This window comes from Pteronotus mesoamericanus, unplaced genomic scaffold (assembly GCF_021234165.1).
Source record: "Pteronotus mesoamericanus isolate MK-2021 breed Mesoamerican mustached bat unplaced genomic scaffold, CSHL_Meso_final scaffold_582, whole genome shotgun sequence".
Lineage (NCBI taxonomy): Eukaryota > Metazoa > Chordata > Mammalia > Chiroptera > Mormoopidae > Pteronotus > Pteronotus mesoamericanus.
This window is the reverse complement of record NW_026555323.1, coordinates 454,842-470,507: the sequence shown is the minus strand read 5'-3', so window position 1 is coordinate 470,507 and position 15,666 is coordinate 454,842. Positions and strand designations below refer to the sequence as shown.

Here is a 15,666-nt window from a genome sequence, read left to right as displayed (position 1 = left end):
GGTTAATTACGAAAAAGATGAAGGCAGGCAGCTTAACCTGGAAAAGGTCAGGCAACGTACACACAGGCCCGGGAGCTTGTGGGCGACCAGGGTGGGGCCGCTTCTAAAACAAAGCATCGCGCACATGCCCATAACACTGGTTCGAATGTGGCGCCCGACAGAAAGCAAGCAAGGGCCCAGAGCACGGGAATGTCCCTGTGCCAGGCGCTGTGTGGGCACGTGAGGGAGGGTCCCACGGCTCTGCCCCTCAGTCCTGCCAGCGTGCTGAGAACCAGCGCTCGGGGAGAGGGTCCTGAGTCATGGGTCTGGGCGCACGCCGTGTGGAAACCCAACAAACATGGGCACCTTCCGGGAAGGGAGAAGGTTTGCAGGGACAGAAATAGAGGCCAGGTGGCCCTAAGAGTATCTTGGTGCTGATGACTTCAACTTAAGAAACGCATGGCTGTTTACCTAATTGAAAGCAAAATGGCACAGGGGGGCGGGGGGTGGGGCGGTAAAGCAGTCCCCGGAAGTGGAACACCAGCCGCCAGGACGAGGCCGGCCCTGGGCAGCTTGGCGCCGGTTTAATCGCAAGCAGGGCTCGGGGGCGGGAGCCCAGACCATGGTCCCGGGCACGCTGGGAGCTCTCAGGGGAGGCTGCTGCTGTGACTTTGGAACTATTACTATTTACGATAGAACAAGACCAGAACGTGTTAGGTTAACGTGTTAGTAACGCTCAAAGGGAAACCGAAGTGGAATCGGTCGTCTCTCACAGACACTGAAAATACCAATATGAGCTTATGGTTCATTGTGTCCTTTCTACAGATGTCCCTGTTCCGTCCGCTGAGAGCCCAGAAGAGGTGACAACCCAGGGCCGATGGATCTACTCCAGCACCCGGTCAAGAACGAGCACGGGTGGGAGAGGCACATGGGCCTGCGCAGGACGAGCACAGGAGGGGCTGGGACACTGGACTTGAGGGCGGCGGGCTCCCTGGGGTCAAGTGGCGGGGTTCCCTGGGTCAAAATGGGAGCGTGTGAGCAACGAAGAAAGAATAACTGTAATAGAGTAAAACATATCAAGAATAACTAAATTCATGGGTTTTACTGATATCCAACACTATAACCTTCCCTGGGACCCTCTGTGGCGTGCTGGGCACTAACGTCTCACCATGAAAAGAATGTAGCAGTTACCCTGCTTTTATAAACATACAATGGATGAAATTCTGCTTCTACAGAACTGAAGGTAATAAAGGATTAAAATGAAAATAAAGGGAATTATTTTATCTACCACTAAGCAGCAGTCAGTAACCAGCATGGCTGTGAGGAAAATAATGCCTTAAAGTGGCACGTGACCCACAGTAACTCTTATCATTGCTTTCAAAGGGGATTGAGAAGGAGAGCAAAGCGAGGAACGAGGTCCGGTGCTGCAAAGGTTTGGAGGCAACAGCTGGGGCACCTCACGAGGAAAGGGCGGCCACGGCCTGGTCGGCGGGGATAAGCGCGTGGAACGGTTTGGAAACCTACGACTGTGCCCATCAAGTGGTGCGGCCTACTTGCCACTCCTGAGCCTGCGTGACAGCAGCAGGTGGCGGAAGCGAGGGTCCATGAGGTCGGAGCTGCCTCAGACCACCCAGCGCTGTGGCGCGGGGCCGGGCCAGGCCCAGCAGCTCCGACTCGGTCCCATGAGGGTGGCCCGCAGAGCCCAACAGGCGCCTGGTCCCACGTCCACATCCTCCTTGCTCGGAGGGCAAGCCACTTAGCTACCCGCTGCCTTGGTTTCCCAATGTGTAAATCACATTAGCAAGGCTCACTGGGTCAAAGATTAAATAAGATGATGCATGCAGAAATTCACAGAGGGGTTCATAGCACACATAGTATCTTCTAAGACCAAAAATAAAAGGTGCTTCCCACATCTTACCGTGAACTGTCTTCGGGATAACGCTGTCCTACTGCTTCTTGGAGCTGGACGTTAAGAAAAGACACATTCTGCCAGGTTTCCTTTTCTCTTATTTTATCAAAAATCGATGTGTAGAAGTCATACATGGTATCCCCACCTTCCATCAAAAAGAAATTCCTCATGGCCTGCAGGTACTCCACCAGCCTGCAAGGGGACAGGAGGCAGCGTGAGGTGCTTCTCCATCTGTCACGGGCTCGGACGCGGATGTCTTCAGTGACGCACGTTTGCGTCCTGCACTGACTGTAGTTGGAGACACTAACACCTCTTAGCTATCGTGCCAGTAATAGAAATTATTTTTCCATAACACGCAAAACTGGGCAGTCACAAAAGTGTAACCAAAAAAAAAAAAAAAGGAAATCCAAATCCTACTGCTCAGAGAGAATTTCCAGTTTCTATTTGGGGTATTTCTTTCTAGTCTTTTTTTAATCTGTATTTAAAAAAGTACAGTCCTCACCATATTATATATGCTGCCTTTTCAGCTTTAAGAACAACATATATGGGGAAGGTTAGAGGGTGGAGGGACTGAGCAAAAAGGAAAAAGGACTCACGGACACGGACAACAGTTGGTGATTGCTTGGGGGAGAGGGGTATAAGTGGACTAAATGGTAACCGAAAAAAATACGATGAAGATTAAATTTTTAAAAGAACAAAATATGTTATTTAATACTCTGTGTACACATTATTTGTGTGAACTTCACTAAGTTCACACATGATATGTCTATGCCCTATTTATTGGGATGCCGTAATGTAAAGAACTGGTAATTGCACATTTTCCCCTCTGGTAACGAATTTTGTGATGGGCATTTTTGTGCGACAAACTTTTTCTGTTTTTCTTTTGGGACCGTGTCTCAGAAACAATTCAATGTCACAACACACGTAAGGAAACATTAATGGTTGACTGATTCTCTCAAAAGAGAACTGTTTACTGCACATCTGTTTCCCACTCGAATAAAAATTAACTGGAAACACAGGTTTTAAAATAGCTGCAATGGTTCTTAAAGAACAGTGAAATACAGGCTTCTTCCCAAACGGAATCCCCTCAGACCTGTAATCCGTCTTCAGTGTTCGCATGAGGTTTCCGCAGCACTGGAGATACTGCTTGTCGATATGGGGATAGAGGCAAGATCTCAGCGTTAACTCAAACGTCTGGCACGTCACCGACTCCGAGGACCTATCCACACAGATGTCTCCACCAGCAAACTTCTCGTGAAAGTCACTCTGTTCCAAATACAACCTTTAACATAAAAAAAAAAAAAAAAAAAAAAAGTCTTCTTTTAAGAGCAGCCGTCAACAGGGTTCTCTGAAATCAAAACTTCAGAGTGCCATTTTAGCCGCTGGTCTTAAAATTGCCAACTATTATAGAAAGAAATCTTTTTCCTCAAAACGTTTTTTGAGTGGGCCAGTTGTTCAGTCATTTCTGCCTTTAGGGTCCAGCACTCTGGGTCTTCCTAGCCACTAGGGCCCTGGCAGCGAGTGATGGCCTCAGGTAACGGTGCCATGTAGGTACCAAGCACCTAAAAGCCTCAAAGGGCTGAGACGCACGTTACGCACAGGGAAGGTCTGGCTCAGTGACTGTGTCCGATGCCCATCCATGACCCAGACTCCTTAGAGCATCTTCTGTCCCCGTGACAGCACTCCTCTGGGCCTGGGGACAGTCACAAACACCATGGGGGCAAAGGACACATCCGAAATAAGTGAGCACAGTATCTTCCTGTGTTCCTTTCATAAGGTAGGACAGACAACAAGGTTTTATCTTTAGGGCTGCAAAGCCCCGCCTGGCAGACATAAATGGGTCCTACACATGGCACAGATTCTGCCATTTCAACCGTCAGAAATGTAGCTGGGCCCTGCCTGGTGCGGCTCAGTGGACTGAGCGCTGGCCTGCGAACCGAAGGGTCAAGGTTCGATGCCCAGCCAGGGCACAGGCCTCGGCGGCGGGCCCCAGGTGGGGGCGTGCGAGAGGCAACCTAATCGGTGTATCTGTCCTCTCCCTCTCTTTCTCCCTCCCTTCCCCCTCTCAAAAATAAGTAAATAGAATCTTTAAAAAAGAAGGAAAACGAAAAAAAGAAGCGCCGCAGCTCGGGTTCACCTGGCGAAGTTGACGGCCAGCAGCGGGTCATGCTCGTCGTCGTCCAGCTCCGGGGGCCTCCCGGCGACGGACCGCGTCTTAGTTAGGCTCTCCCTGGCTGCCTGCCGCTCCGTGCGGGGCTGTGCGGGGGCGTCTTCTCCGTGTCGAAGGCGTGACTGCACTGATTCCAGAAAGAGGGTATAAAGGCTTTTTCTTTCTGCATCTGAAACAGAAAAATGTATGTCGGGTTACTTAAAATATTAAGTAACATTCAGAAATATTACGTGGTTTTATCCAAATACAGCCTGGTATTTTCCCTCTGGACTATGAGAGTCTATTCCCATTTCGTTACTTTTCTAATATGGCGCCACTAACCATTCTTACATCGCGTCAGACAACCGCAAAGTTCATGGTGAAACATGAAAGTGTAACCTAACTTTTTTCTGAACAACAGAAAACCCTAAGCAGGACAATTAAAAGTTAAGTTACCATGATACTGTACAGGCACTTCGTAATTTTACTGGAAAAAACACTCTCAAGATTGGCCCTGTAAAGCTCATTGCATTTTATTATTCAGTCAAAGGGAAATAGTCCAAAGTGAAAATATTATTCTTATTTTTTAAACTTTTATTTATTGATTTTAGTGAGAGGGGAAGGCGGGGGAGAGAAAAACATTGATTTGTTGTTCTACTTCTTGATGCACTTACTGGTTGATTCTTGTGTGTGTGTCCTGACTGGGAATCGAACACATAACTTTGGTGTATCTAGACGATGCTCTAACCAACTGAGCATCCACCCGGGGCCAAGTGAAAATACTGTTAAAGTAGATACAAAATAATTCATGTAACACTAAGCTGATTTACAAACAGAACAACCAAGGATCATATTTATACCTCTCAAATCTTTATAGTCAGTTGGTAAAACTTTAAGTACATTGTTTAAATTGCATCAAAAAAGACCAGAAATAGTATCAAGAATTTCTTGAACTCTATGGTCAAGTCTGAATTGCTCCCCAATGAATTCCTATCTGCCAGGGTTCATAGTCTTCCAGAGCGAAATGCTGCAAGGTATGCTAGGGAATTATTGTTAAAGGACCAGTCCTCAGGAATCAAGATTAAGGAAAATGCTTGTAGAACTTATTATTACTGCCTTTCAAATACAGCGCTAAAAGTTTCTTTCTTTTTTAAGATTTTATGTATTTATTTTTAGAGAGAAGAGAAGGGATGGAGAAAGAGAGGGTGGGAAACACCAGTCGGTTGCCTCTTGCATGCCCCCACTGGGGACCTGGCCCCCAACCCAGGCATGTGCTCTGGCTGAGGATCGAACCTGCTACTTTTCGGTTTGCAGCTGGCGCTCAAACCACGGAGCCACACCAGCCAGGGCAAGTGCTAGACGTTTCCAGTGGGGACCACCTTTTTTCAATTAGGAGCAGCATGACCTAGTCACACTTGATCTCGGTGGTAATTTCCATGTAACAAGAAAGCTTTGATGATTTTCAAACTACTAGTGTGGTTCACTTGGGTGCTGTTTTGCACAGCAAAATGTTGCAGGTTCGATTCCCGGTCAGGGCACACGCCTGGGTTGTGGGTTCTGTCCCCACTTGGGGTGCGTACGAGGGGGCAACCAACCGATCGATGTTTCTCTTTCTTTCTCCCCCACTTCCCCTCTTTCTAAAAATTGAAAAACAATAGAACAAACAACTCTGAAATCACTACGTATCTCGGATGACGAGAGGGAAGGGAGCGGTAGCCCCCACGCTGCAGAGGCGCGAGGGAAGCGCCCACCTCTGGCCGTGGCCGGGCCTGCGGGGCTGTCGCCGGCCTGCAGGTGCTTGAGCAGCTGCATGGACTTGCCGGCCATGATGATGTGCTTCAGGACGGGCCTGAGGAAGGACACCATGGTGTGCTGTCGGCTGGAGGGCCCCCGCTCGCTGCCGGAACTCGCGCTGGCGTTATCGCTCATTTTCTCCTCATTTTCTGTCTTCTCTGACACACTGTAGAGCGTGTAGGTTGCGTACCAGAAGTCTCTGTGATTTACCGGAACATTTTTGTTTCTGCAGAGATGCAAAAGAACTTTAAATGTTTATTCTTCTTTCCAAATGACAGTTCTCGCTTAGCCACGTTGTGCGGACATGCTCAAACACAGTGACTGCAATTACTGCTAAACCAAAGCGATGTCCAAGCAAACGGGGAGCGTTTATCTGTCTTCAGTTTCACATGGAAACGTGGATAAAGACTCTGAATGGCAGAGGGGAAATCTAACTAAATAGAAAGTTTCCTCAATTAACAAAATATGATTAATTTGTTCATCTCCTGTGGGGGTAATTTCCAGACTTCCACACCTTTTTTCCCCCCACATAGGTTCTCAGTGGGACTGCTTTGAGTAATGGAACGACAGACATGCCTCGCCATCTAAGAACAGCCAGAATCCCATTTTCCACACAAGTTCTACTGTGAGAAGAGATGGAACAGGACAGAATGGGAGGCACGAGCTGGCCTCGGGGCACGGCTGGCTCCTTTGTCTGAGCACTGAACACAGGGCCGTCTTTCCAGTGCTCTGAGGGCTGAGCCCGCCCTTCTTGCGGAGGCAAGTGAACGGCTGTCCATAAAACCACACACCCAGAGCACCCAACCTCACACGGAAATTAGAGGTGCAGATTCTATGATTCTACTCAGAAAAATCAATTAACTGAAGGGTAATGAAAAAAAAAAAAATAGCGTGCTGGCTTGTGTGGGTCAGTAGTTGAAGCGTCGTCCCGCGCACCAAAAGGTTGAGGGTTTGATTCCCGGGCGGGGCACCTGGTCCTGGTCGGGGAGCGTCTGTGACACAGCCAGTCGGTGTTTCTTTTTCATTTCAATGGTTGTGTCTCTCTTCTCTCCCACCCCGAGTTCCCAGTTAGTTCCTCTTTCTCTAAAATCAATGACTATACCATCCGGTGAGGATTAAAAAAAAAAAAGAAAAAACAAGGGCCGCTTGGTTGGAGGAATAACTATATTAGAAGCCTCTTCTGTAATATTTTCATACTTTTGTCTCACCGATGCTTTACACGGGAATAGCAGATGCCACAGGTCATCACCTGCCCTCGTTTTATGGGAAACACTGTGTCTTTTACCAGACCAGCCTCCATGGATACACTATCATTCAAAAAGGTACTTTGCAAAGAAAAGCTGTGAACTGACACAAAAATTGGCAAAAGATGTTTGGGGGCTGAGACGTGAGCCCTCCCAAGGCGACCACAGAGCTCTTAGCCGAACTGCTCTCCCTCAGCAGCACCCGAAACGAACGCACGCGCCCCGCGCTTTGTGTTGCCGCAGTCACCTCTGGATGATGAACTCCCGGGCGCAGTCGCCCAGGTGGCCGTGCGCGATCCACTCGTCCACAATCTGCAGGTAGGGCCGCACGGTCTCCACCCAGAGAGAGAAGAGCAGGGAGACCTGCAGAGACAGTGTGCACAGCCCACACTCAGCGCGCCCTCGTCTCTGCGTGAAACGAGGCTGACGCGGTTCTGAAACGCCGTTTAAAAAGTGACCAGATTTCTGGGTTTTGAAACAAAATAAGAAATTAAAACCCCAAAACACACGTTACAAGATCTTCATGAGCCCTGGCTGGTGTGGCTCAGTGGATTGAGTGCCAGCGAGTAAACCAAAGGGTCGTTGGTTCGATTCCCAGTCAGGGCACAGGCCTGGGTTGAGGGCCAGGTCCCCAGCAGGGGGCGTGCGAGAGGCACCCACACATTGATGTTTCTCTCCCTCTCTCCCTCCCTTCCCCCTCTCTAAAAATAAAGAAAGAAAGAACGAAAGAAAGACAGTCTTAGGAAAAAAAATCCTTATGAAAAATTCACCTACACATAAGATGAGCACATGTCTGTAGTCCACACCAGGAGCCCTGTGAGTGAGTTACTCAGGGACAATAGGGATATAGTTTTCCTATCTAAATGGCGCAATTAGCAAGATGTCCATTAAGAATGAGGACATGGTTTCATTCTACTATACTTCCAAGTAGGAAAAAAATTGCACAGCTGAAAGAAAGCAACCTCCTTTACACTGAGCTGCAGGACAAAAATGGTGAGAAAACAAAGATACACAAACTGGGAAACATACCTAAAATACGTCCCCGGACAAACTTGCGGCTTCCTAGATTACAGTGTCTAGGGAGCACTGCATTTTATAAAATTGTGGTAAAAAAATACATAACATAAAATAGACTGGCAACCATTTTTAAGTGCACAGTTCAATTGAGTTAAGTATATTCACACTTGTGAAAACAGATCCCCTGAACTTTTTCATGCTCGAAACTGCACCTCTTGCCCTGGCTGGTGTGGTTCAGTGGACTAAGAGCTGGCCTGTGAGCCAAAGTGTCCCTGATTCAATTCCCAGGAACGACACATGCCTGGGTTGTGGGGAAGGTCCCCAGTGGGAGGCGTGCAAGTTCGACCAAACGCTGACGTTTCTCTTTCCCTCTCCCTCCCTTCCCCTCTCTCCAAAAAAAACCCAAATAAAATCTTTAAAAAACAAAAGAAAACTGCAACTCTGTCCCCATTACATACCTCCCATCCCCCCAGGCCCCTGGCAACCACCATCCTACTTTCTGTTTCTAGGGCTCACGCTGCTACAGGTGCCCCATGTCACAGACGCGCAGTTTTATTTCAGAAGGGGCTCCTGCAACTATCTATGGAAGGCAGCTGGGTACTTTTCACATCTTGCTGTTATATTTTGTCCTTGCCACATCCTTTTGGTGATTGTGGCAATTATAACCTAGAACCTAATTTCAAAACCCTGCACCAGTGACTTAAGCACCGTTTTCACAAAGAGCTTCGACAGCTGTGTCCCACGCCTTGGCCAGGGCAGGGCAGAGCCACACGCTTGAGCTTGAGACTAGACGAGGGGCCACATACCGTTTGCTCGGAGGCTTCTCCCACGTTGTCATATTCGAGGATGGCCTTGTACAGGGTGTTAAGCAGGTGAGACGCCCGAACGACGTTCCGAGTGTCCGGCGGGACCTCTGCGATCCCGGTGCTGAAGACTCTGTGCAGAACCTTCAGCTGCCCCAGTCGTGGCGACAGCTTGTCCACCACGATGGCGAGAGTTACTGTAGTATCTGCAAGGGCCGCGGGATCACACTCATTAGCCAGGGCGCCTGGGCAGCCAGATGCGACAGAAGCGCCCAGCCTTGAGGGGAGGTGGGGCTGACGGGAGGCTGCTGCGTGTTTGCCTCCTGCCTCCTATACTTTATGTTCATAAAGACAGAACTTCCTGAGGAAAGAAACCAACTCAGCAGGGAAACAATGGATAAAGGAGCTGATGGGGAAGGAAACCCAAGTGATTCTTAGAGAGAGACACCCGGCCTCGCTTGTAACCAAAGGATGCAAATTAAAAACACACTGTGCAAAAAAAAAATAAAAATAAAAAATCAATCTCAGACTGCTGTTTCAGTGCGGGGGCGGGGGGACAGGGACTGGCTCCAAAGGGGAGGCCAGAGCCCGCTCTGAGTCCGAACATGGAGGGAGCTGTGGGAATGTACACATGTGACAACACGCCACAGAACCGCACACAGACCTTACTTTACGGGCACCTGGGACTCGGTACTTTGAGCAGCACGTGCATGTCAAGTGGAGGACAGCACCGGGCCACCATTCTACACCTGTCACACTGGTGAAGCCCACGGAACCGGGTTAGATGCTGCCTGCAAGGGCGGCATGTCGCTCACCTCTTCCTATCTAACAGTGCGGTGGGATCGACCCAAATCGCCCCTGCCTCTGCCTCTGCCTCTGGTCCGCACTCCCATGTTTTCTTTTTTAAAAATTTTTTTAGAGAGGCAAAGAGAGGGAGAAAGAAACATTAAGGTGTGGTTGTCTCTCGCATGCCACCTACTGGGGACCTGGCCTGCAAGCCGGACTATGCCCTGACTGGGAATCGAACCAGTGGCCCTGTGGTTCACAGGCCAGCGCTCAGTCCACTGAGCCACACCAGCCGGGGCGGAAGCACCCCTACTCTTGAGAACTCACGCTACAGACAACTTGCTGTCCACGTACAATGAATGACAAGTCCGGGGTTATCACTGCAGCACTGATGGCAATAGCAAAACATCAGAGGCAGCTTAAATGTCTACCACCAGGTCATTGGTCTGTGATACACCCACACAGCAAAAACTGAACTTGCAAAAAAGAACGAGGAGGCTCTTTATATATTTATAAGGTAATGATCCTCAAAAGTTAAGTCAAAAACTGATTTGAAGGGGGCAGTTAATAGACTTCCAGGTCTGCATGCGTGAATATGCATTGATTGCATTGTCTAAGTTATTTCTGGGAGGGAGCACAAGAGACCACGAGTTGGTTGCTTCTGGGGAGAGGAACTGAGCACTCGCCTGGGGAACTGGAGCAGGAGGAAAAATTGTCTTTTATTTTTATCCTCACCAAGGACAGGTTTATTGATTTTACAGAGAGGAGAAGGGAGGGAGGGAGAGAGGGAGAGAAATAGCTATGTGAGAGAGAAACATCAATCTGCTGCCTCCCTCATGCATCCTGGCTGGAACTGAACCGTGACGGAATTGCATCCTCGGCACGTGCCCTGACTGGGAAATGAACCTGCAACCCTTTAGCCTGCGGGACAAGGCTCCAACCAACCGAGGACACTGGCCAGGGCAGAAAAATTTTTGTCTGTCGTTACTGTTTGGATTTTTAAAGATATGAATGGCTTAAAATATAAATTTAAAATAATTTTAGCCCTGGCCAGTATGGCTCAGTTGGTGTGAGCATTGTCCTGTACACCAAAAGGTTGCAGGTTCGATTCCCAGTCAGGGCACATATTTAGGTTCTGTCCCCAGGACAGGCACATAGAGAAGGCCACTGATTAATATTTCTCCCTCTCTTCCCCTTTTTCCCCTCTCTCTAAAAGCAATGAAAAAATGTCCTCAGGTACGGGTAAAAAGTAATACTTTTAAAAATAAATGTATTTGAATTACTTATTTGCCATGGAATTTTCAAATCCTTTATCAATTAATAACCTAAATACCATTCAAAGTATGAGTTATGTGTCTTATGAGTAAAAGAGAAGAACATTTAAATACCGTTATTGATGATACACTTCTCGATTTCTGTAAGTTCTTCTTTGAAAGTAATGAAGTATTTGTACAGGGCCCACATGAAAGCCTGGTAAGTTCGAAAGGGGGCTTCGGCCAGCTTCTTGTGGCCGGATCCATTCCCAGGCAGCGAGCTCTCGGAGCTGTGCCCCATGACCTCGTCGATGAACTCCTGGAGCTGGAACACGACCTGCCCGTAGGCTGCCATCTGCTCCAGCACCGACCGCAAACAGCTCTGCAGGTCGACATGAGATGCAAAGGAAACACAGCCGTTATTTCAAGTCGGTATCTGCGAGCACGCAAGTCCACGCCCCTCACTATAAAACAGCTCCTCTGTGACTGCTTTGAACAGTGTGCTTAGGGGACAGCAAAGTAATAAAATAAGTATTTAGTTTTAGACCAAAATACGATGTGAACATTAATTTCTACAGAATATGAAATTGAGGCTTATACTTTTTATTTGATTGTATTAACTTTATTTTTTTATTGTATTTTTTCTGAGGCTTATACTTTTTAAAGACACACTTCAGGTAAATGCACTACAGGCAAAAAAATTACAGTATACAGCTTTGCCAATACAGAATGACAAATAAAAAGGAGAAAAAAACATAAATTAAGACCAAACATAACATCACAAATAATACTAAAGAATTCTCTAAGCACTGTTAATCTGCATAAATTAATTTTGCCTTTTGGGTCTTAGATATATTTAGTAGTTAGTGTTAATACTGAGAAATGTTCTAAAGTTATACATCCATGGTTTTCACAAATCCCATTATTTAATTTTAATTATCATATGCACAGTTAACTTACGTGGGTCAAATGGGTTACTGTAATATTGTTCCTCACAGTTACCTTCCCATCTATCAACTGGAATATGAAGAGCTTTTTGACTCCTGAAAGTAACCTGAAATGAAGTAAGGAATGTAAGTGTACTTTAAGCATAGAAAAATATTCCCTACAGTAATGATTAAGAATTTGAATAAGAGGCTCAGAATTGAGGAGAGCAAAGAGGTCAGACAACTAGAAAGCTGAAGACATTCATTACTCTTTGAATCTGATTCCATTAACACTCAAGACATTTAAAGCGCGTTCCCCCATCGGAGGTGGTCTGAACAGGCCGTTCTGGTTTTAAGAATGTCAACGCTCTGTTTCCGGGCAGAGGGGACGGGAGCCTGCAGAGCTGAGAGGGATGGCTCTACGGGGCGTGCTGTTCGCTGTCCTCTTCTGGGAACACAGTCTTAGCTTCCTGGTTCCTGGGGTGGGGCACAGGCTGTCATGGGGCTGCTCTGCGTACCACAGGCAGTGGGCAGCACACGGGGAGCTCTGCTTCGAACTCAGACATTAGAAAAGCGACGACCTAATTAAATGAGCTATATACAAGGTCCGGCACAAATAACGCCCCTTTATTTCAAACTCATATTACAAAATCACAAGCATGTAATTCTGTAACATAACAATATCACACTCAAGCACACTGTATGACATTTGGCGTGAAATGTTCCAATTAAAGCTGTCAATTATACCCCTATTATCACCCTACCAACTACACTAAAGCAGGCCTTACTTCTGCCCAACCCTGGATATTAAGCTATTCAAAACAAAAAAGGGGTAAACACATCAAAATCACAGTCTCCATGAAATCAAGTCTGGGCTTCCTGAGTCCCCAGTGCAAGTCTGGGTGCCCCCTGGGGACTGCTGAGGGTTCACACCTAAAGGCCTGTTTCCAGTTCACACATGAAAACTCCCTGGATGCTTTTGCTTACGTCACTAATAAAGTTGTCGAGACCATTGATGAGGTTGATAGGACTTACCACAGGGTTTCCCGGATAACCTGTGTCTCAGTAACAAAAACTCTGTCATCTGGAACATACAACGGGTCACTGCTGTACAAGTGCTGGTCCCTGTTAGAAAGAAAATATCCAATGTCAGTGGAAGGGTTTCTCATTTAGTGAAATTGCTACTCAAAGAATATATGCGAGTGAGTGGTAATTCGACCAGTACTCAATAAGCCAATGAACATACGACAGGCTCTCAATAGCCTGCTGTGTTTATTTTCACAAATCAATGAAGATTCTCTTGGAAAGGTACTTTCAGAGCAGTTCTGATTGTTACGTTTATTGCCGACTGAGGCAAACACTTAAACTATGTATCTTTATATTTTTTGTCAAAATGACAATAGTATTTTTGCAGTAAGTGCACTGAAATGGAAATCAAATAAATGGCTTTATAGCATTCCATTTACAAAAGACAGATTATGATTAAAATAGTAATTTCATTTTAAAAATAAAATTGAACACTGTTCAATTAAAATCGTTAAAAACACAGTGAGTTTAAATTGCAGGGAACGACTTGATTTAAATCGCACATCAAACCAAATATTATTATCAAAGTCTTTTTTTACCCCCAAAGGACAGACCAACAAGGCATAAGCTTTTTATTTCACCAGCCAGCCTGACGCTGCAGCTTTTCCGTCTCCAAGGCCCACAGAAAGCGCACTCGGACTTCCCACGCCCGGGGGAGAGGCTAGAGGCCGGAGGGGCGGGCCCAGCCCATCTGCAGCCAGGACCAGTGGCAGACCTTTCTCTCAAGTCTGTTACACAGGCACCAGCCAAACTTCCTCTTCAGCGTGAGGATGGACTTCTGTCTCAGTTTAATGGCAAGATGTGCAAACCCGTGGTCAGCATGTCCTGGGTCTCCCTCCAAGCGAGCTGGGCTGGACATTTGTGAACGGAGGCATTGCTCCTGGTCAAGGGGAAGCAAGCTCTATAGAAAGTGAAGCCACTCCTATCTCTGCGAGTGGTATGTGAGCTGCTTCCCAGCGTCCCGGAGAGGCCACAGCCCGCCCCACCCCGAGACACCACCAGCGCCTCATGCACAGCTACGTAAAAAGCACAACATCCTTTGTGAACGCTTAAAAAAAAAAAAAGATTTTATTCATTCATTTTCAGAGACAGGGAGGGAAAACGAGAGGGAGAGAAACATCAACGTGCAGTAGATACATTGATCAGTTGTGTCTTGTGCGTCCCTACCTGGGGACCTGACCTGCAACCCAGGAATGTGCCCTGACCAGGAATGGAACCAGCAGTCTTTTGGTTTGCAGGCCAGCGCTCTATCCACTAAGCCACACCAGGCAGGGCAGAATGCCTTTTTTTATACATACATACATACATACATTATTAATTATGCTGTTACAGTTGTCCTTTTTTCTCCCCTTTATTCCTCTCCCTCCCCTTTAGTTCCTGTCCATGGGTTGTACGTGTAAGTTCTTTGGCGTCTCCATTTCCTATACTATTCTTAACTTTCCCTGTCTATTCTGTACCTGTATTTATGCTTCTTATTCCCTGTACCTTTGCCCTATTCTCCTCCCCCCCCGCCCCCCACCCCGATCTCCATTTCTGTAATTTTGTTCCTGTGCTAGTTGTTTGCTTAGTTTGTTTTTGTTTTTTAGGCTCAGTTGTTGATAGTTGTGAGTTGTTGTCATTTCACTGTTCATAGTTTTTGATCTTTGTCTTAGATAAATCCCTTTAACATTCATATAATACGGGCTTGGGGATGATGGACTCCTTTGCCTTGACCTTATCAGGGAAGCACTTTATCTGCTCTTCCGTTCTAAATGATAGCTTTGCTGGATAGAGGAATCTTTCATGACTTTGATTACTTCTTTCCAGCCCCTTCTTGCCTGCAAGGTTTCTTTTGAGAAATCAGCTGAGAGTCTTACGGAAACTACTTTGTAGGTAATTCTCTCCATTTCTCTTGCTGCTTTTGATTCTCTTCATCTTTAATCTTCGGTAATGTAATTATGTGTCTTGGTGTGTACCTTCTTGGGTCCAAGTTCTTTGGGACTCTCTGAGCTTCCTGGAAGTCTATTTCCTTCACCAGATTGGAGAAGTTCTCCTTTATTATTTTTTCAAATAAGTTCTCAATTTCTTGCTCTTCCTCTTCTCCTTCTGGCACCTCTATGATTGGGATGTTGGAACGTTTAAAGTTGTCCCAGAGGTTCCTAAGCCTTTCATTTTTTTGAATGGTTTCCTCATTCTCTTTGGGTTGAATGTTATCTCTTCCTTCTGCTATAAATCCCTGATTTGAGTCCTGGTTTCCTTCCCTTTACATTTTTTTCCTGTATATTTTTATTTCTGTCACTTTGCATAGCCTTCACTATCTTCCTCCATTTTGCAACCATACTCAACCATTTCTGTGAGCATCCTGATTACCAGTGTTTTGAACTGTGCATCTGATAGATTGGCTATCTCTTCATTGCTTAGTTCTATTTTTGGAGCTTTGATTTGTTATTTTATTTGGGCCGTATTTCATTGTCTCAGCATGCCTGTTATGTTGGAAGGGGCAGAGCCCTAGGTGCTCGCAAGGGTAGGGGAAACCCAGGCTGCGTTGTGATGCTGTAAGTGGGGGAGGGGCCCGAGAGGGAACAACGTGCTTGCTCAGGCAGCTTTCGGTCACTTCCCCCACTACCCACAAGAAAACTGGGCCCTTCTAGTGCTGATTCCCGGGTGAGTGGGTTTGTGTATGTTCTGGGACCCTGTGGGTCTCTCCAACAAATTCTCCTGTGAGGTTGGGAGTCTCTCCT

General features: G+C 46.8%; 1 protein-coding gene across 1 annotated transcript in view; it reads right to left on the bottom strand.

The window, feature by feature from the left end:
* Nucleotides 1-15,666, bottom strand: part of TUBGCP5 (tubulin gamma complex component 5) — a 43,482-nt gene that overhangs the window by 9,044 nt on the left and 18,772 nt on the right. The window contains exons 8-16 of the mRNA XM_054561890.1: nt 12,896-12,985; nt 11,895-11,988; nt 11,070-11,316; nt 8,899-9,101; nt 7,323-7,438; nt 5,789-6,057; nt 4,026-4,227; nt 2,982-3,170; nt 1,898-2,080 (exon numbers count right to left, since the gene is read on the bottom strand). Coding sequence (XP_054417865.1) covers nt 1,898-2,080; nt 2,982-3,170; nt 4,026-4,227; nt 5,789-6,057; nt 7,323-7,438; nt 8,899-9,101; nt 11,070-11,316; nt 11,895-11,988; nt 12,896-12,985 — 1,593 coding nt within the window. The remainder of the gene's footprint in view (nt 1-1,897; nt 2,081-2,981; nt 3,171-4,025; nt 4,228-5,788; nt 6,058-7,322; nt 7,439-8,898; nt 9,102-11,069; nt 11,317-11,894; nt 11,989-12,895; nt 12,986-15,666) is intronic.